The sequence below is a fragment of the Pogonomyrmex barbatus genome, unplaced genomic scaffold (assembly GCF_055798465.1).
Source record: "Pogonomyrmex barbatus isolate J1 unplaced genomic scaffold, ASM5579846v1 scaffold12, whole genome shotgun sequence".
In the NCBI taxonomy this organism is placed as follows: domain Eukaryota; kingdom Metazoa; phylum Arthropoda; class Insecta; order Hymenoptera; family Formicidae; genus Pogonomyrmex; species Pogonomyrmex barbatus.
Window position 1 is genome coordinate 6,027,938 of NW_028297108.1, and position 21,968 is coordinate 6,049,905.

General features: G+C 24.3%; 1 protein-coding gene across 1 annotated transcript in view; it reads right to left on the reverse strand.

Annotated features, from left to right (window-relative positions):
* Nucleotides 1–21,968, reverse strand: part of LOC105430943 (tachykinin-like peptides receptor 86C) — a 41,350-nt gene that overhangs the window by 14,534 nt on the left and 4,848 nt on the right. The window contains exon 2 of the mRNA XM_089071363.1: nucleotides 8,619–8,832. Coding sequence (XP_088927489.1) covers nucleotides 8,619–8,832 — 214 coding nt within the window. The remainder of the gene's footprint in view (nucleotides 1–8,618; nucleotides 8,833–21,968) is intronic.

Sequence of the window (21,968 nt, forward strand, 5' to 3'; positions counted from 1 at the left end):
CTTATTTATAATCATTTAGAATCTGAGAGATAACAAAATTAACAATTAAACCATTACAACATAATATTAAAACTAATTAGAGTTATCACGCAACTTGAATGACGACACATATTCCATAAATTATCCTGTGTTCTTTGTAAGCATTCATCAGATTACAAATAAGTCCCTTGCTTTGACATTATCAGTGCTGTTCTTATAACATTCCACACGCAATAATAATAGTTTACCAAATCTAATCATATAGCTAATCTATCGTTAAAGACTAGTCAATTATTATTTGTCAATCAAGCAAATAATAATTGATTAGCCTTTAACGATAGATTAGCTATATGATTAGATTTTAATTATTTAAATAGTTTCTGAGAACATGAAATATGATGAGATACAAACTTTGCAAAAAAACAAATTATTCCTTTTAATCTCCACTTGACTAAAAATAGTGAATTAAACAAGAAATGTTTTTAAATCTGTTTGCACGATTTCTTTATTTAATATTTGTACGTTATTTTAATTATTGTTATTAAATATGGGTTCAACTTGGTGTAATATGCTGCTCGAAAAATATTTTAATATGTTGTTATTGAAATATGGATTTATTTAAGTGTCTTTGTAAAAATTATTTTAATGGATTGCAATTTTAGTGACAACATGAATCGAATGCGAGAAAAAAACAAGTGAAAAAAATATGCATACGAGACAACATCTGTGCAATAAATTGTTTGTGATAGAAGTCCATGAACCTAATTACACGTTTCATGACAGTTTCATTCAATCATCATCGATTTAGTGTCAGTGAGACGATAAACAACCTACGTTTGAAATACAGATCTTGTTCATTTGCTATGCAATATTCAACGAGTTTCCAGGGGGGAAATTAAACTTGACAGTCACTTTTGCATTTTATACTCTTTCGAGATGAGAAGAGCTAGAAATATACAAATCTACAATAGAATTTCTCGTGTTAATTTCTATACCGATGCATAATCAAAGAAACGAGATTCCTATCTCTTTTCGATCAAATTTAAAAAGATATTTTAAATTGATTTAAATCTAGATTTGTAACAAAATACTAAATTAAATGCACATTTAAGAGCAATATTATTTATCGTATATTTGTGCCGAAAACTCGCACATTGCTTTTATTATTTATTGTATATACGTAGCGTGCATGTAGTAATAATTAGAATCTTTTATATTTTAAAATTTTATTTCTTTTCACTTTAAGAAAAGTATTTATTTAGTGTTGTTGTCATACAAATGATGAAAACCACATAAAGACATAATTAAATCAACAAACCTTGTTATATTATATCATTATATCATATATATCATTAACGATTTATCATTATTACTTGAATGATAATATTAATAATAATACTATCTAGTATTAAAATTAACTTATTAAAAGTGGAATAAAAAACAAAATGTTTTTCTAACTTGTAAATAATATTTAATATCACATAAAAAATTGTAATTGTACTGCAAGATATTAATAAAAGCATTCAGAAAATCTATTAAAGATATGTTTTGTCTTGTTCAATCTTAATTTTTATTAAAATTTTAATTTTATTAAAAGCTTAATTTATTGCTATCTTATCTTTAAATTCAGAAAAATAATAATCTTGAATTCTGAATTAAAAGATCTTGTTTAATTAATTTAATACGGAATTTTTATCGGAAATTTAGTGCTATTATAAAAAAATAATACAATTAATTTAATAATACCATCGATTTAAATCGAATTATGATAATAATAATTCGTGATATCTAATTAAATTTTAGTGAAAAATTTATTCCTAACTCTAAAAATGCATTCGTACCGTGATTTCTTGATAAGATATGCAGATAAATGCAATTATCATGTAGTACGCTGGAACAATAAACGACCTAGACAAAATGGCTGCATTGTTTTCTGCGTGAGTTTTTTTGCACGCTTGCGGAACTACCATTTCACGAACATTTTAGTAGAGCCGTAGAAATCATAACGACATTTCGCGTAGGTTGAAAACGCTCAGTATTCTGTATGTACGATAAAAATTACAACTCTGTAAAATCAGAGCTTGCAAATAGCTGCACTGGGCTTTCTCCGAAAACATATTAAGTCATTTAGTCGCGTAGGTTGAAATATTAATACGGATAGATACAATATAAGTATATAGGTATAAATGAAATGAATCCTCATTTCGAAGATAACTTGGCATTTATACTTGTCATTTTTCTTAGTATTACTATAATTTTGTTTTACAAAGATTGATTAAATTGATTACGCAAGTATTTGATATTTTAATGATATTAAATTTCTTTGATATTAAATTTCTTTGTATATTTAATGTGAATCAAACAGATTTATTTATTTGAAGTAAACAAATCATGCAAATAGCATGTTTACGTCATCACATATGTCATTTACAAACTATCACTTATATTAAACCAGTCTCTCTCTCTCTCTCTCTCTCTCTCTCTCTCTTTCTCTCTCTCTCTCTCTCTCTCTCTCTCTCTCTCTCTCTCTCTCTCTCTGGTATTAGTATACGCCAATTCTTTTTAAATTTTGTGAATATTTAATTATAATATATTTTAATTCTTATGCTATAAAATAACTGACATTAATATTATTTGCATTTTATTTATCTTTTAATTATCATTTATAAAATTTTATTTGTACATTTTTCAACATTAAATGAATTACTCTACGTATATGTATCTAAATTAAAAATATTCTAGCACAGAATAATATTCGAAAAGCTTAATTTGATCATTTTTATTTTTAGTTATATAATTAGTTATATAATTGAGTTACTAGTACATTGCGTTACGAAGAGAAATGTCGCTTTTACTGAGAGAATACTTCTTGAGTATCAGACAAGAGAAAAGTTAAATAGTATTCACTCTTACAAGAGTGAAATCAAAAATGTTCCTGATCAAAGAATGGACGACGAATTTTTTACATTTATTGTCTTTTATTATTTTGCAATAATTAACTTCAATGTTAACTTCATTTCCTACATTAAGAATGACAATTAACTTTGTCACATCTTTTATTGAGTTATCTATAGATTAACTAAATGTAACGGAATATGTAATACGAAGATATGAAAGCTACAAAGTAGTGTTTGATGAATGTTTGATGGATATTAAAATCTAATTTCCGGTACATCGCCGATCTAATCCATGCATGTAAACTGCAGCACGTGAGAAGCATAGTTATTTAGAACTGTTCGAACTTCGATTTCTTTTCCGTCGATCAGTATGTAAAAAGCGTCGTAACATGGAAATGCACTGGAATTTGTTTGTTTCGAGACATTTAAGATAATTTATTTTTATCCGCTCTGTAAATTCTAACATCCGCTCTATAAACTCTAACAAGTTTTAAATTCTTTAAATATTCTTTGATGTATATTTTGACTAGATTATTGTTATATATTGCTAAAAATCGGTCGTATTTTTCTCTTTAAAAGTATTGATTTTTTACAATTGGAGTAGCGTAACATACAGTAAGGTGAAATATCGAAATATGATTAATAATTGAATATTTTCGAAATACGAGTCGAAAATTGAACATTTTATAGTTTTATTGACAAAATCATTGATAAAATTGAATTATTGGCTTATGAATTATTGAATTATTGAATTGTTGGCATTGCTGATCGGTAAATCACTTTTATTTTTAATGAACTGTTATTAATTGATGGGTCGTCAATCGAAAATTCATTAACGAAAATTTACGGAATTGATAAATTTACCAATTACAATTATAGTTTCGATGTTTTATGATGTTACGTCATCTTGATGTAATATACAGGTCGCGATATGCGTGCACAAGATTTATAACTTTAAACTAATATTTAAAGTAATATTTTTATTAATATTAATTTTATTTAATATTTTTATTTTATCTTTTTATTGAAAGATAAAATTAAAATATATTAATTTGAAATTATAAATTTTATTTTAATTTTATCTTTCTTATGAAAGAATGGAAGATTGTCAAATTACTTTATGATGTCAAACTTTGTGAAATTTTATTTTAATTCAATGACCAGTATGAAATTCAATTTTATATCATTAAAACATTTTATGCAAATAAATCTTAAAACAAATTGAATTCAGCTAAATCTGCATGCATTGATTCAGTCACGATTCCATTTTTTTTTTAACGTTTCTAACTTAGAGACTTTGAGAGTAATTTTTCTTTTATATTTAAACTTGTGTTAAGCACAAGAAATCGAATAAATTAAATAATCAGAAAAGGAATAAGTAAACTACGGTTTTTCATAAACATATTTGAGTTAACCTAATTAGAGTACATTCTCTCAGACTTTCATTTATTTGACAATTTGAGCGATTGTTAATTACTATAATTTTCCCGACAATCACCTCAAAAGCCAGTCTTGATTGTCCTACATCAATTAGCGTTCATTATATTCATCCCTTAGCCATTTCTACTACTAAAGTTCCATACAACTTTAGTCTCAGTTTCCAACACGATAGTTAATTTATCGTAAAATAATTTAAGTATGGAACATTAAAAAAAATTCCTTTTTTTATTATCATACCTTACCACAAGTAATTAGCTGATAACTACGACACATTGAGTCCATTTACATATATATAATTATTTTTAAATGTGTAACATAAAATTTTTAAATCTTTAATAACAAAGTTACAATGAATCTTAAACACATATCTAAATAAAATTTTATTATTAGTATTCTCAGTTTAAATTTAGAACTTCAATATGCTGAGAAGTTTTGATATTTTGGTCCAAGAAGTTTCTCATAAATCAAATGTAATATTCTTGTTATAATTTGACCCTTTTCCTTAATTATATCATTATATTAGATGATTCAAAATTTGTAGACAAGTTATACGTAATGAAATGCTTTGACTTTAATATATTGAAAAAAGATTTCAAAAACTTTTAGTTAAGAATTCTACATTATTTAAAATATTTTACTAAATTTATAGAATATTAGAATTTTTAAAACTTATATAACATGTATAACTTTCTAAATATTCTCTTATTCTTTTTCTTATTATCTGTATATAAACGAAATAATTTTAATTGCTAAAATATTTTATAATAAATTTTACTTACATTTGAAGCTTTTTTTTTAAATTTTCGATTATTTTTTACTACTGCATAAATTGCAAGAAAGATTAGATTTTCCATATCATGAAAAATTTGCGCATGAAAGCTATGAAAGCTATTTGCGCATGAAAGCTTTCTTTGTGCTTGAAATTAGAAATTGAACTAATTTGTGAGATAACGTTTACGAAGAAAGAAATAGATATCTTATGGCCAATATATTCAGAATTATTTTTTAATGCGTCTTTAAATTAAAGAAAATCAGTTACGTTTCAGACGCAATAAATATAATTATTGTTGATATAATAAGAATTTAGATAAGATTAATATAAAGAAAGTGATATAGTGATATAGTGATCTTTTTCTTTTCTGAAAGAGAACGAATAACAATCTATGGTTTTCGAGTTAAGTGCGATAGCTCAAAATAGTAGAATAATCGACAAACATGAATTTGTACCTTATCTTTTCTTTACTCCCGATTTCAAGGGTCGCGGTAAATAGCTTCTTTCTTTAGGAGAAAATAAAGAAAATCCATATATGCCAGATGTTTTATATTCATAGTTTTTGCATACATTACCGCATAATATAACGATATATTAATATATTAATATTAGAGGCAAACAATTTTTCTCTTTTAAATTTTTCTCTTTTTTTCTTCTTTTCTTTAATTCATAGAAATTATTTGTCTTTCAACAAAATCTAGATAAGTATATATTTTTGTATTAACTCTTAATTTATGATATAAAGTATTTTAATAATGAAATTTTAAATTAAATTAATTATTTGACAAATGATGATTTTTTTTCAACTATACTATGTATTTATGATATTATTAAATTTGTTATTTAATTATAATTTCACATTTTGTGTATTAAATTTCTGTAGCATCTGTAATAGGTTTTTATATATAATCTTTTTATGTTTCTACTTGTGTATCGATAATATTAGTGGACCAGTGAAATGTTTTTATTAATGAGAATTTCTTGGTGCTTTTAATTAACTCGATTTCATTGAAAGTGAACTCTATTCATTGCACATCACAGACATTGATTAATAATACTGTTGATTAATAATACTTAATAATATTGTTCTAATTACATATTGTATAGGATAATACATCTAGAAGTCTATATTTTGACTTTACACAGGGTGTATAATTCTCAAATATTACCTTTATCAAGATTATTACATAGCTGTATTTATAATTACTAGTTGCATCAAATTATATATAATCATCAAACGCTATATATAACATACATTTGTGCGTTGTCTGTGTTTATCATGTTACACATTTCAATTCACTGTAAAATGAAATAAAATTTTTTAAGTTTTATAAATGAGTAATTTTATTTACAAAAGACTGTGTTCCTATGTATATGACTCTGATGTTCATGCATATATAATTGACAACCCTTAAAGACTGTCCTACCTCTTTAAGGTTGACGATACGATCATAATTCGAGTTAGTGAAATTAACGTTAGTGAGCACGTCGGAACACGGTATTTTATCTTTATATTTTTTATTTTTTTATTTTCGTATATACTGAGGATGACTCAAATTAGAGTCGAAACGTATGTTATATTTTTTTAATTTGTAATAAAGAATGTAAATGTGCACCGTAAACAGCGCTGATTCTCAATTGCCCTTTTACTACTAATCATATCTAATACTAAGAATCATCTCATTAATATTTAATTCTTTTTATGTTTTGTAATTCTTTTTATCGTTTTTCTCGTTCGAAAAAAATGATATCTGAACAGACTTTCCAATGTGTAAAATAGTTTATAATACATAAATATTAAAATAATACGAAGTATTGTTATAAATGAGACTTGAGATTTAATAAAAAATAATTGATATATTTTGCATTGATTTAAAACTAACTGCAAAATAACACATTGACTTTTATTTACGTAATATATTTCATATAAAATGCATTTGATTAAGAAGAAATATATATATATATATATATGTTATCAAAATTTATGTTCAACAAATAATTTATATGCGTATTCATCCATTTGTAGTCTTTTAAAAGTTGCATTAAACAAAACCATGTATCCACTTGATGTGGCTCCGGATATGCATATATGGATATAGTATTTTTATTTTGCGCTATAAAAATCGCTTAAGCGATGAATAAAATATTTATATTGCAATTAAAAAAAATTTTAAGAGAAAATTTTAAGAGGAATTTTTGTTATACGGTTTTATTTAATCATCTATACACGAAAAAAATAATCATACCTGTATAGATACATATTTATGATATAATATAAATGCTTTAGATTCCATTGAATAAGAAAAGTATGTACAATACAGGAATGAAATAATAGAAGTAAAACGATAAGATAAAAAGCAATATCGAGATAAAAAGAGAAAAAGATCGATTTATTAGAATGTATTAAAGTACATTTATAACACACTTCCTCTCCAAAATAAACGTGTGAAATGGTCTCATCTAGTATATTTGATTATCTTTGCGATTGCATCCAGGATCGATTGCACACAAGTGATATCAAAGTTAAATGGCGATGTTCTATAAACATTTTTTTTACATCTTCGTACAACCGTTTCGACGCAATGGCAGCTTTTCTAACACATGTTACCATTAAAAAAAAATCTATGAAAGTGTTTGTGTGTCTCCATTTTCTCGACGTATTTCAGAATTAACCGTAAACCCGGATGTGCTGACAGGAAAACGATTGTTTTATGAAAAACATGAAAAATAAATTGCTGAAGTAAATTAAACTTCTAACTTAATTACAATATAGAAAAATAAAATTAATTTTTTAAAAAACTTCACTTTTAAATTAACTTAACTTTAACTTTAAATTAATTTAACTTTAAATTAACTTAACTTTAAAATTAAGTTAACTTTTAAATTAATTTTTTAAAAAATTAGGTAAGTAGTTTTACATATTTTAGTATATAGAATAAAATAAGTATAACAGATACGTATTTATTATAAATTATTATTTGCCTCCATTAATTTGAATTATAATAAGCACACAAATATACATAACATTATTTTTATAAAAAATATAAGATATTGCAAAATTTTATATCCATATTTTATTTTTATATAATTATTATATATATATATATATATATTATTATATAATTATTATATATATATATATATAACTAAAATTTACTTTTTATAAAATATTATTACTACTTAAGTAATTATATAATCAATTATATTTAATTTACTTTCTGTATCAAATATTTTCTTTATTGAAAAAGAAAAAGGACGCAAACAGAATTTTAAGTTAAACAAGTCATTTATCATTATAAATTTAAAAATGCAATGAATATATAATTTTTCTATAAATTCAAAGGTATTTTTGTAACAAAATATAATAATCAGATGACAAATATTAGAAATAATAAGATTCGAGAAAAGATTGTGCGTGCGCGCGTGCATGCGTGCGCGCGCGCGCGCGCGCGTGTGTGTGTGTGTGTGTGTGAGAGAGAGAGAGAGAGAGAGAAAGAAAGGTGTAAAAAAGTTTTTTAATGAAAACTTACCTGTCAAATGAAATTACGACGAGAGTAAAAACGCTAGAAGCGACAGTCACGTGTGCTACAAAGTTATTGATGGTGCAATACACCATTCCGAAGGGCCAATTAGAGTTGAGGAGGAAGATAAAGTTGAAAGCACAGTTGAGCAATGACATCATAAGATCCGCGACGGAAAGATTTACCAAGAAGTAATTAGTGACAGTTCGCATTCGCCGATGAGCTGTAACAAAAAATAAAAAAGAGGAAAAGCTTATAGAAGTCATAAGATCGCTAACATTTTTATGATATCACCGGATGCTAATGAAAATGCTTTAATGCTTTTCCCGTTCCTAACTTTTTTTGTTTCTATTTTCTGCTTGCAAATTGTAAATTTCCCGCAGAAGCATTACTGAGAGTTTTACCGCTATTTTGAATAGCTACAACTGACAGTAAATTTTTCCGCACACGTTTTACCCGGTATGCCTCCGTCGATATTAAAATTCTAAACTTTTATCGCAAGAGATCCATTCGCGTGGGTTTCTAAAAATAAAGTATCTATACTCGATATTTTCTTCTTTTCTTCTTCTCACTATTTTTCCAGCAAAAATTATAACATTATAACTCCGAAAGAATGAAAACTGCCAAATTATCATGTATCACATTTAATATAAAAATCTAAAACTTGATTTTGTTAATGTAAAAATGCATCATGATAAATATTATTTGTTACGTGTAATTTATATATTATTTTAAATAATTATTAAATAATTATTAAATAATTATTTTCCGTTGAGTTAGTACAATCTTATTTGTGATCAATCTACATATGACTATCTACATATGACTATCTTATCTTTCAAAAACATTTCAATCTTCTGAAAGTTGTCTGAAACCTTCTATTGTGTATGGTATTCTATATTTTATTTTAAAGATCAAATAAGAAATATTTCTATTAATTCATTCAATGTGCAAAAGAATCATTTTAAAGATTAACTTGCTTCGTATCATTATAATTCTAATTTCATAAATTATTCATTATTAATATAATATTCTTTAAACTAAAATGTTTCATATATAGCATTACATATTATTATATATTATTACATTTTTAAAAAGAATCACGAGTTCGTTTGTACACACGTGACGTACGAAAAGATACCTTTTTATATTATGTTGTAACAATATTTTTCTCTTTTTTTTAGAATCTAAATAATATTTTGTAAAAGAATATCATTATTATGCTTGTCTTATTTGCTAAAAATGATACTTTGATACGCTGATATTAATAAATGATATATGTAAATATACATAGAGATCTGAATATTTATTAAATATAAAACAAATGATGTGAAATATTTTACATTATTTTTTTGTGAGCAGTTTGATACACTTTTTCTTTTTATGAAGGATATTAATGTGCTGAAAACATTATCAAACGATGTGTCACAAGTTTAAGAAGTTAAGAAAACTCATAAAAAGAAGAGCACTATAATATATCCTAGTAATCCTATATATGCCGACAAAGATTTGAATGTGAGCACTATAATATATTTTAGTGATCTTATATGTGTACCAACAAAGATTTAGATTTTTTTTTAAATTTAAAGTTAAAAATTATAATTTAGTCGAATAACTTTTAAATATATATACTTAACATTTAAATAAAACGAGCAAATTTTTATTTATTCTTTTATTGTTATTTAAATTTATTTTTTGTATACATGTATTATATACAATAATATAATACAATAATATATTTTTTTTACAATTTTTAATCTATATATTATTTATATATACATTTCAAATTTTATAAGAGAATTTTTTTTTAAATTTCAATCAAGTTATGCAAAAAATTAAGTTGATTTTTATAAAAAGTATTTATGATATTAAAAACTTTTTTCATAGAGATTTTATTGTGTCTGTGTGTGTGTGTGTGTGTGTGTGTGTGTGTGTGTGTGTGTATGTGTGTGCGTGCGCGCGTGCGTGTGCGATTACACACACAATCTAATAAAATCTTTATGAAAAAAGTATATATATATGTGTGTATATGTATATATATAAATATAAATGTAAATAAATAATTAAATTAATTGTTATATAAATGTTTCTGTTATTTACGATTGATTCTCGGTAAATAGTAAACTGACATCCGTTGAAAGAAATTTTCACCATATCTACAAAGAAGATTATTACATTTTTAAAATACAATTTGTCTTTGCCTTTGTAAATTTGATATACGATGGTTGCAATTCAGATAACAGCGAACAAATCAATTGACAAACTTTTTCTAGATATGTATGATGATAACTTCCATTTGTCACTTGAGTAATCTTTTTACCGTGTAACTTTTGTTTTATCTGATATGATAGACCTTATTGCTTATTTAATAATAATACTTAATGGCCAAATTTTGTTTATGCAATTTGAGAATGCAAATATCAGCAAAGGAAGTATCTTATTATACAATGTTTGCAACCTTGATATAACTATGTCTTTCCTTTGATAAGAATGTAAATAAGATTCTAGTTACATGAATTATGACGGTGATATTTGAGAGGATATCTATCACGTATAACGAGCACATATCTTCCTCTCGTTGAAGTGAATGATTTATTTAATTCCTACGTTCTAAGAACTTTTGAAATCGATATTTTATCTGTCTAGTATTGTATTTATATAATTTCATCAGTACATATATTATTATGTAGACAGTTCAAAATTTGATATCAGAAAAGCTTTATTTTTTTAATTTAATTTAACTTTATTTTTTTATTTTAAATACATAATAAATCAACGCACACATTTAACTAAAGACCGAAAATTACCTAAAATTATATTTTGTAAAGATTAAACGGTTACACAATCACTTCAAAATGGATTGGATAAACTTCCTTCCACCAGACATTATCAATCATTTCCTATATTCAGTCTGTAGTGAAATTTTCGCAAATACGATTGCGGCTATTTTTTTTAAATTGTAAATTGCTGTACACAGTAAGCTACATTAACAAAACTATTTTATTTTATACGAAATAAATATTTTATTTTATACGAACAAATTAACAATAAGAGAAAATATAAGAATTTATTACTAAGAATTTATTACTGTAAATGTTATTTAGCTCATAAATAAATAATAACTAAAGTTTACTTTTTACTTGATGATAATCCAGAAGGTATTATCAAGGTATATCAGAAGGTATTATCGTAAAATTTTAAAGTTGAATTCTGCAAAAGTCACAATTAAGTTTGTAATATGCATCTTTCATAAATTATATTACTGATTTTATAATGCGATTTGTTTTAAGTGCAATCATGAAAGCAACAGAAATTCAATACAAATATCCATGTCCATATGTAAGTAACTGCATTACTTGCAATCGTAAAAATCGTGAAGTATAAGCGTAATATAGAATTCTCTTTTATGTAAATAATTATTTTTGATTGCAAAATCAATCTTGCATTATTCTAATTTTGAAGAAAAGAGATTATAAAAATATAAAACAAAAGAATTGGTATTCTTTTTTTTTATTTTTATCAAAATATTTTCTGTTTCCAAATTTATATGTATGAACAAATTGAAAATAAATATATAAAAAATCCTTTTGTTTTAAATTCTAATAATTATATTATGAAAATCTTTATATATGTTTATCGTGTATCATGTTTTCAAATGCTGAAAAATATTTAAATCATTGCCACTCAAGAATTTTCTTTTCTGAAATTCTTCACAAAGTTGAGTTCTTCCGTAAAGCACATGTAAATTTATTATTGAAACAAAAATTTGCATATAAAAATGAAATGTTGCTTTATTAAAATTGTTGATTTATGTATAAAATATTTTTGTCGAAATCAGTTGAAATGTACATAAAAAATAATTATTTAATATGGAATATATAAAAAATTTATAAATTAAAATTATATTGCCACAAATAAAATAAAATATTATTCTCTTGAGAAAAATCAACAATTTTTGTTTTTTTTTTTTTTCAAAATTGGATATTCTTTTATTGTAATTTTTTCTATATATAAAAATATATAGAAAGATCTAGCTAAAGAAAAATGGAATTTGTATTTTCTTTTAATTTCATTCATATTAAAAATCAGATTATTGATTTAGAAAAGAGACAGAAATATAAACTTTTGTAAAAAATAAAATGTAAACTTTTGTAAAGAAAGTAATATAAAAATCAAATTGAATTTTTTGTTTAATTTCTTGCAATAGAAGAATAAAAGAATATTAATTATATAAATCTTTATTATGTATACCAATATATAGATTATAATTCTAGATAAAATTATAATTTATTTTAATAATAATTATAATTTTAATTCAGTCTTAATATTAATTTATATTAATATTATAATTTAATTAATATTATAATTTATCATAAAATATTGCATTTTAAGGATTTCTTGTAATAATGTAGTATTTTATGAATCTTAATTGTATCTATTGATTGAGTAATAACTAAATAAGGTTTCATGAAAGATTTATAAACGATAACATATGCATATTCCACGATAACTTTTCGTTATATAGACTTTCCAATTTAAACTATTAGTAGACAATGAAAATTGCCCACTTGTAATAAACCTAAGCGGATTGCAGATTATTCATGCAGAAACTTCAATGCCATGGAAATTTATAGTAATACTATAGATTAACGATAATTGCATTACTGATGTAAAATGACAATTTGTTAAAGATATTAGATTTCTAAAAATCAATAAAAGTTACTTTTCATTTTTATTTCTATAAATTATTGTGTCGAAATTTTTGTTAAATTATGAGTTCTATTTCAGAATTATTTTACAATTATATTTTTTAATTCAACTTGATTTTTAAACTATTAATTTGAAATATATAAATATTAACAATGATAATAAGAAATAAAATAAAGTAATATTTACACTATAAATATTTCCACAAGATTAAAAATAATTTATAAAATATAATTAAAATCTTAAAAATAGGGATAGAAAGCGTGAAAAATGTGGGATATTAAAAACAAATTTAATAATGAGATAGAGAAAATTGAAAAAAAAGAAAATCAACAGAAAAATATCGGCTGCAGTCAAGCTATCTCACATTAAAATTTCTACTGAAAGTATAAATAATAGGATTAAAATGAATAATTGTATATAAAAATTTAATTATTAATTAGCTTAGTTTAAAAACAAAATTTCAGCATAAATTTTGTAAATTAAATAATTTCTGATTGCATATCTATTGAATATCTTTTTAAAAGTACGTTTTTATATATATCAATATATTCTTATTTATTTATTATTTTTATATAATATAAAAAATAATGATATTGTAAATAAATATTTAAAAAATGTTTTTGAAACTATGTGAAATGAAATTATTATATTGTATTTTTCACAATTTGACTACAATGTTAATATATTTTATTGTGTATGTGTAGAAGAAAAGAAGAAATGAGAGAAATATATACTCTTCTTTTAAAATTTTCTTATTTTCTCGAAAAAGAAAATATAAAATCGAGCTTTACAGTAGAATGTGGATCATGCGTAGCTTATATAAGTGCTTTAAAGTGTTTTGATGAGTTTTAAAAATATCGTTTAACACAATACTCGTACATATAACACGTAACATATAACCATACCACATGCAGTTTCATATTATATAAAAACTGAACTAGCTACCTTTTATCAGTAGAGTGTTTTTCACTTTTTTGTTATTAAAACGTTTATATATTTATTATTTCACGCTTTGAAAGTATAACTACTGAAGTTGAAAGTATTATATAATTTAATTTAAATTTTTCTATATACTCTGAATAACACAGTTAAATGGTTATAAATAGCATTAAATGTTTTCTCTACCTTAAATTGTAAATAGAAAAACGTCAATTAAGCTCTTTCTCACAACTCATTAATTACATAATATTAAACATTATAACTTTGTATAATCACAGAGACATTTAATATAATAATGAATAACAATATTAAAGGTTTTTATGTTTCAAAAATGTTCATTTGAAATGTATAATCCATCAAATGAAATATATTCGCTTTGCAATTAATTTTCACAATGCAGTAGTTGTCGTCATTTCTACCAGGTATGACGTTGTATATTTCGAAACATTAACAGATATCATTTGTCCATTTTTTTTAAATTATTGTTACAAATATATCATTATTAAGTGAGTGTGATTTGTTTTTTATTATTTATATATTATATTATCTTCGATATCATAATGATGATTTAGTTTCACCTGTGTATGTAGTAAATTGCAAGCTGTTACGCTTATATTAACTCCTGCAGTCCAATGCAGACATCTTTAATGTCACTCACCACATAAACACATCTTGTCAAGATAGAAATCTTCTGCAATCAGCATTAGCTATTCTCTTTGAGATTGCACGCTTAAATGCGACTATGATATGGCGCAATGGATATATTCATATATACGACTATGACATTACTGCATATTATCGTAAGTTTAAATCCTTTTTCAATTTATTTTCTTAACAAACGACGTTGGTACATATAATAATGTGTTCCATCAATAATAATATGTAATGATACGTATAATAATAATTAGCTTCTGAATAAAAGTATATATTCAAATTTTTCTCAGTATAATAATTTTTTACACAAATTTACATAAAATTATAATAAATGTGGAATAGAATATGTGTGGTTAAAATGGAATTAATTTCTCCTGACGATTGTCTTTTACAAACATGCTAACTTTGTTGAATTTTGTTACAATTAATTAGCAGAGCAGATGCAAATAGGTTTCGAATTAATAATGAAAATAATTATATCAATAATTGTTTTCTATTTGTTTCATAATTTATTCCTTCCAATTTTTGCAGATTTATATTATACTTTCCGCAGATTTATATTATCTTTTTCGAAATTATATATATATATATATATATATATACCCTCCCCACACACACACACACATTTATTTATGCTGAAGTTGAAGTTTTAGAGAGATTAAGCTTTGCATATACGGAATACCGCTAGAAGGATCCACCAAAACTTACACATTTCTCTTGCGGAAAGGATCGCAATACAACATATTAACACGATTTCATACAAAATATTATTTCTGAATAATGTTAGAATATTGTCAAAACTGATATCAGATATTTAAAAAAATGTATGAAATATGTGACATGAATTCGTAAAAGAAATGTGTTTCGGAATTTTGGCGGATTTTCTGAAAAATATAATTTTAAAAAAATAATAATAATACAACTTAATAACATAATTTTAAATATTTTAAAAAATGATAATTATAATAGAACATCAATAAGTCATTTTATTCTTAAATGCAATGTTGTTACATGTAATATAGAGTTATAAATTTTATATTATACATTATTAAAAGTAACATATTTTTAGATAATTGATTTTATTAAGTTTCTGAAGCACATATGTTTATAAAATCTATTTATTATTTTATTTATTTCAATTTATTAAATTCTTAATTGGTTTCATATACATTAATTAATTTTAATATGTTGATTTAATTGAAAAAATTTAATCTATTTTTTATATTTATGTAAAGTTTCGATTAAAAAGAACACAAAAATAGTTAAACTATAATTGAGCGATATTGGTAAAACTAGCTACAATTTTCATAAACGCTAATAGACTGATATAAAGCTAATAGACTGATAAATGTATCTTAATAGGCTTGTACCAAATGCATGTACAAAGCTTAACGTTATAATTATCATGTGTATAATACATTTGTTCATTTATGAACACTAAACTCACTTATCGATCGAATGTACATTGAATTTGTATTGTATAATTCGTAAACAATATGAGATTATATCAGTTAGTATTATATCAGTTTAACTTAAAATTTCTTTTTTAAAATTATAATTTGTTTTTTATTATAAGTTATTTTAGTAAGTTTCGGAAACATATACTAGAAACTGAAATAAATTGCTATTCGTTACCAAGATGCAGTTTTGTTCTCAAGAAAATTGTTTTATACATTTCTTTCCGAGAACTCTTCTGTTTCAGTGATCGTTCTACTTCGAATAAATTGGGTGTGAAAATCAACTTGAGAAAATCCGATAGCAGATGTAAATTCGTGAATAAAATTCCGCAACAGTTTTCAATAATGACATTTGTAAAATTAAAGAATAATTACACCAAGTATATTTTATAGGCAAAAATAATTCGAATTCTACATTGACATAAATTTAAAATATTCAATGCGTACATTGATATTGCAATTGATGAAGATGAATGCCATTATCTTAAAAAAAAAAAATGAAATGTTTAAATGTTTCAAACATTAAATTAGATATTTTATTTTAAGTGGATTGAATAGAATATATGAAGGGATCCAAATCATTTATCAAAATAATGCAATATATATTACTGTTTTGAATTATTACTATAACATTTGGAATTTTCATGCCTAGAATTTAGTACCGAATGCATTAAGTGTACATTGATAAAAGAGGTGTTTAATTTTAAGACATTAAAGTGTTTTATTCCTTGTCCGTATTTTTGAAATATTTAAAGATATTTTAATTATAAACGAATGTGCCATGATGTTTAGATTTAAAACACTAAAACATTTTAATTTTGAAACATTTATTATTGTTAAATATTTGTATTAAATAAAACGTTTTAAATTTAGATGTTTTCTTCATGTCACTTTTTATAGTGTATGCATGTTGTATGCGATTACATTACTAACTAGAGATATGATGTTATGATGCATACCGTGCGTGCTGCTAAATTAACCCAAACATTTAACATACATTAAGTAATTAAACATGCTCTTTGAGCAGAAATCTATGTATAAATTTATGTTTAATGCGAATACATTATCCGACTAAATGTCTTAAATATTCATTTAATATATGAATTATAAATTTTTAAAATTTATTCTCATTAAATATTCAATTTTTCTAAATATATATGTAAATATTAAATATACATATGTAAAAGAATATAACTTTTTCATAAATTTGTTTTTAATGTTAACTCACCCACACAAATATATTAATATTTTTTTATAAAATTTATTAATGATTATATCACATATTTTTTTGAAAACAGAAATTTATTATGTATTCCATTATGATTATTTTATTTTACTTTGCCATTTTTGCTTTTATTATTATCGTTTGAATGAATTATTTCAATATAGGTATTACATAAATGTAGACATATTGAGTTTTGCAAATTTATACTACATTTTATTTATTAAATTTGAATTAAATAAAATTATAATCATGGCTAGTGCAATCATGTTTATTAAGTTCTTTTGCGCAAAACTTCGATGTGCCACTCAACGAACAAAATTTCATTACCTAACAGTTCCGTAATCACTTTCTTCGACCACAACACCTTAGAAAGGATAGTCCTTTTTTGCCTATTATTAAATTGGAATATTATCTCTATTTGTATTAATTATCATAGTAGACAATAACGTAATTTCATAGTATTTAAAAAATTTTGCATATATTTTATCAATAAATATGCATCTGTTAAAACATGAATAAAAATGCAAATAAATATGCATGCTTTTTTCTTTAAAAAATGGCTTTGAATTAAGAATTAATAATAATAATAATTTTTTATATAAATAATCAGATAGCAAAATTATAGATTTCAAAATGCATTTATGATGCGTTTATGTATATATACTTTCAATTTGGATAAATATATAAACATGTACACGAACTTTCAAAAATATGCCCTAATTTATAATAATAATAATACATAAAAGTGAATTAAATTTGCAAACAATAACACAAACAATTTAACTAATTTTATATTCTGAATACATCATAATTGTATTTTCTAGGACAACAAAATTCTGTATTCTGTCCCAGAATAATACCAAACTATATTAATTTAGTCGACAAAATAAAAATGCACTGTTCTTCCCCTCAATTATAATTATTTTGGTAAAATGATGTACTTTAACATCACATATGTTTGCAATTTTATGAATAATATGATGCTACTACGAAATTTACTTCTATCGGAAAGAGAGTATATTTCTTTTCATAAAATTTGTACTCGGAAAAGATCAAATATGTATACCGTTGAAAGAATCATTAATAATATATTATTACTAAAATCAATATTATCGCTTGAGATGATAAAAATATCCGATTTTGCTTTTCACGTGTCTTGTAGCTCTATAAATCATAAGTTTCGTTATAAGGCCAGTAGCAAAATGAATCTCAATCCGATCTCCCTAGGATATCATAAAAATTTCCAGCATATAGGTATAGAATATATCAGATTCAAAACTAGAGAAAGATATTTCAGATGCTTACTCAGATATTTACTCATACAATTAATCGCTAAACATTTATTGAAACAAAAGTAATGCATATTTTGCATTTTTGTATTGAATAACTTTTCATTTTTATAAAAACTAACGCATAGCATAGCTTGATATATGAATAATTTTATTTTAATTAAATTTTAATTAAAATCTGATTATATAAAGAGAAGATTATGTCAAATAATCAATATTTAAAAAGAAAACACGTAAAAATTAAAATAAAACTTGACATGTTAAGAAAATAAATTTACAATTTAACATAGTAATAATTTTGAGAAAGAAATAATTTTTATTTTATGGTAAATTTTTGCTATTTAGAAAATATTGATTTTATCGAATATCTTCGATCTCACAAATAACGATAAAATCGCACACAAATAAGCAAATCTCAACACAACATTGTACTATCGGAAAAAGCATACATGTAACAGCGGCATCATAAATTGTCATACGCTTTGAAAGAGAGATCGAACGATTTTGTCTGCTGGTAGCAGAATGTGTTTTGTGGGGACCGCATGTTTTTAGAGGGATGGATCGTCGCAGCTGTAATGCCTCTTAAAGTTTTTCCTCTCTTCGTCGGTCTCCGACAATTCTTCTCTAAGATATATTCTCAGCTATTACTTATCGTGACAAAAGGGCATCCTTCCTATTACAAAATCCTTCCTTTCCGCTACGGACAAGCTTTCCAAGAAATCAGTCTATAGAAAATAGGATTACTCGTTATAGAACTAGATTTCTGTGAAATTTTATGTTTGTACCGTCCTAGTCAAAGCTCTTAATTCGCTGAGCCCCTGAAGTTTTATCACCTCCGATCGATAAAAACTTTCTTAGCTGTACTCGCAAACCGTCTCGCTCAGCAAAGTTTCATCGCGAATTCCGCCGAGATGTCGAAAAGCGTCGGAAATGATGCGTAAAACATCGTAGTTTCTTTGACTAATACACTCCCGCTCATAAATATATTGCTTCTTTGTTCAGAATCGAAGGTAGATTTTATGTGTATAAAAAGAGGAAAAAATGATGTTGAATCAACATACAAGTTAATATAGCAATATACTTAGCGTTGAGGTTTTTGGGTGTGAAATAAACGACTCGTGATTCGCGTAACGAAAAGAAAGTGTATTTAATAAGAAAATATAGAATAAAAATACAAACTATATAAATTAAATAAGAATAAGAAATTAAAAATGAGAATGCTGTGACCGTGAACCGTATTGATTGCAATTGATAGCGCCGCGTCTCTTCTTTGATCACGCTCAATTCGGCGTTCAATATCGCAATCAAAAGATAATTGTAGGGATATCTAACATACTCTCAATCACTCAACAGTGAAGCATGGCAAACCATATTATTCAACACTTGGTTTAAAATGAGTAATTTTGTTAATTTTCTGACGTGTAAAGTGCAAATTCGTTAATTCTTTTGTAACAACGCTATCAAAACCAACTTGTAAATTGGAAACTATGGAATATAAAACTTTCGTATAATACTGTGATCATAATACGTGAAAGTTTCAAATTTGCTACAATTCGCTTGTAGATTCCCATTCTTATTTAATATAGAGTTAAGTGACATTTATGGTCAATAAGAAAGGTTTTATCGGATAATATGATATTGTAAAAAAGTATTGTAAAATAAAACATCCATGTAAACTTTTAAGCATTATTTCTTCATCAATGACATTTCTTTTATTTAATTTCTTTGTGCACAGTGTTCTAAGTATATAATGTTACTTGTATAGTATAATTGTGAGTGTGATTTTATTAATGTAATAAGATAACTAATTTAAATATTTAAATAAGGAAAAGTGGCATAATAATTTAATAAAATATTGCATCCAACTTTTGAGCGTCCGAATTACATTTGTAATTATCGAGCTTTTCAACAGCTTTTTGTTTCCAAATATCCTTTTGAGTCTTCGTGTTTAATTATTTTATGCGTTTTACGTATAAAATTACACGCACGCACAACATATAGACAACAAATTATTGACAAGAAAAGTCGTTCCATCGCACAGCGTCCAATTAATCAACATCGATCAACTTCATAACTTTACTAAAGAAATGCTTCGTTCGAGAAAAGTTTAACTAATAAGTTTCTTAATTATTGAAAAAATATTATATTAATTATATTAATCTTTATAAAACATTTGATATATGATTCTTAGAATATTACGAAATGACTGTATTTGAAAAATAAATGATGTACAGAAAGAGTAAAAATATGAATACTAATAAGTTAAAGTTTATCACAATTCTCTTGATAAATGATCTATACCAATTTATTTAAATATATATTTATGTAAAAGCATAATCAAAGAAATCATATTTATATTATGTCATTACGTATGCCAAAGTTATATACATTAGATTTGATAAAAAATCCTATTTCTCACTTTCTTTGGTACGTTTATGAAGAAATATACGTTCATATAAAAAGACTAGAGACTTCTCGTGGTCAAATAGACATGGTATGAATAAACTACTAACTCAACAACTGATTGCCAAATGTCAGTGAAATATATCCACTATTATTGCATTTTAGATTATTTCAAGTCATTGGATACGCTAGAATAATATGAACTACTTTCAATCTAATGATCTTATTCACAGTGGAATTACGTTTCTTTATGGTATTTGCATAAATAAATTCTTGTAAATGTAACTTTAAGTGAACTATAATTATAATTAACTAACTGCGCGAGCATCTTTGCATTTTGCTTTACTGCATTTTCATTACCACACATATCTCTTAGCTCTTTTTTAATTCTCTTTGGCTGAAACAGCGTTTGTTGTAAAATCTTATCTTTTCTGATATATACGTCTATATATAAAATTTTATATACAACATATTTTATATAAAATACACAACATTCTGGTATATATAGTATGGATTACTCTAAATATTATTATATTATTCTCTATAACATTATTATTTATAGTTAAAAAGTAGTAAATTTAAAATTTAATTTTAAATTTGAAAAATAGATATATCATAAGTGTGTTAAACTGCGGCGTTTTAAAACAGAGAAAAGAATTTTATTATAATAAAATTGTTTAGG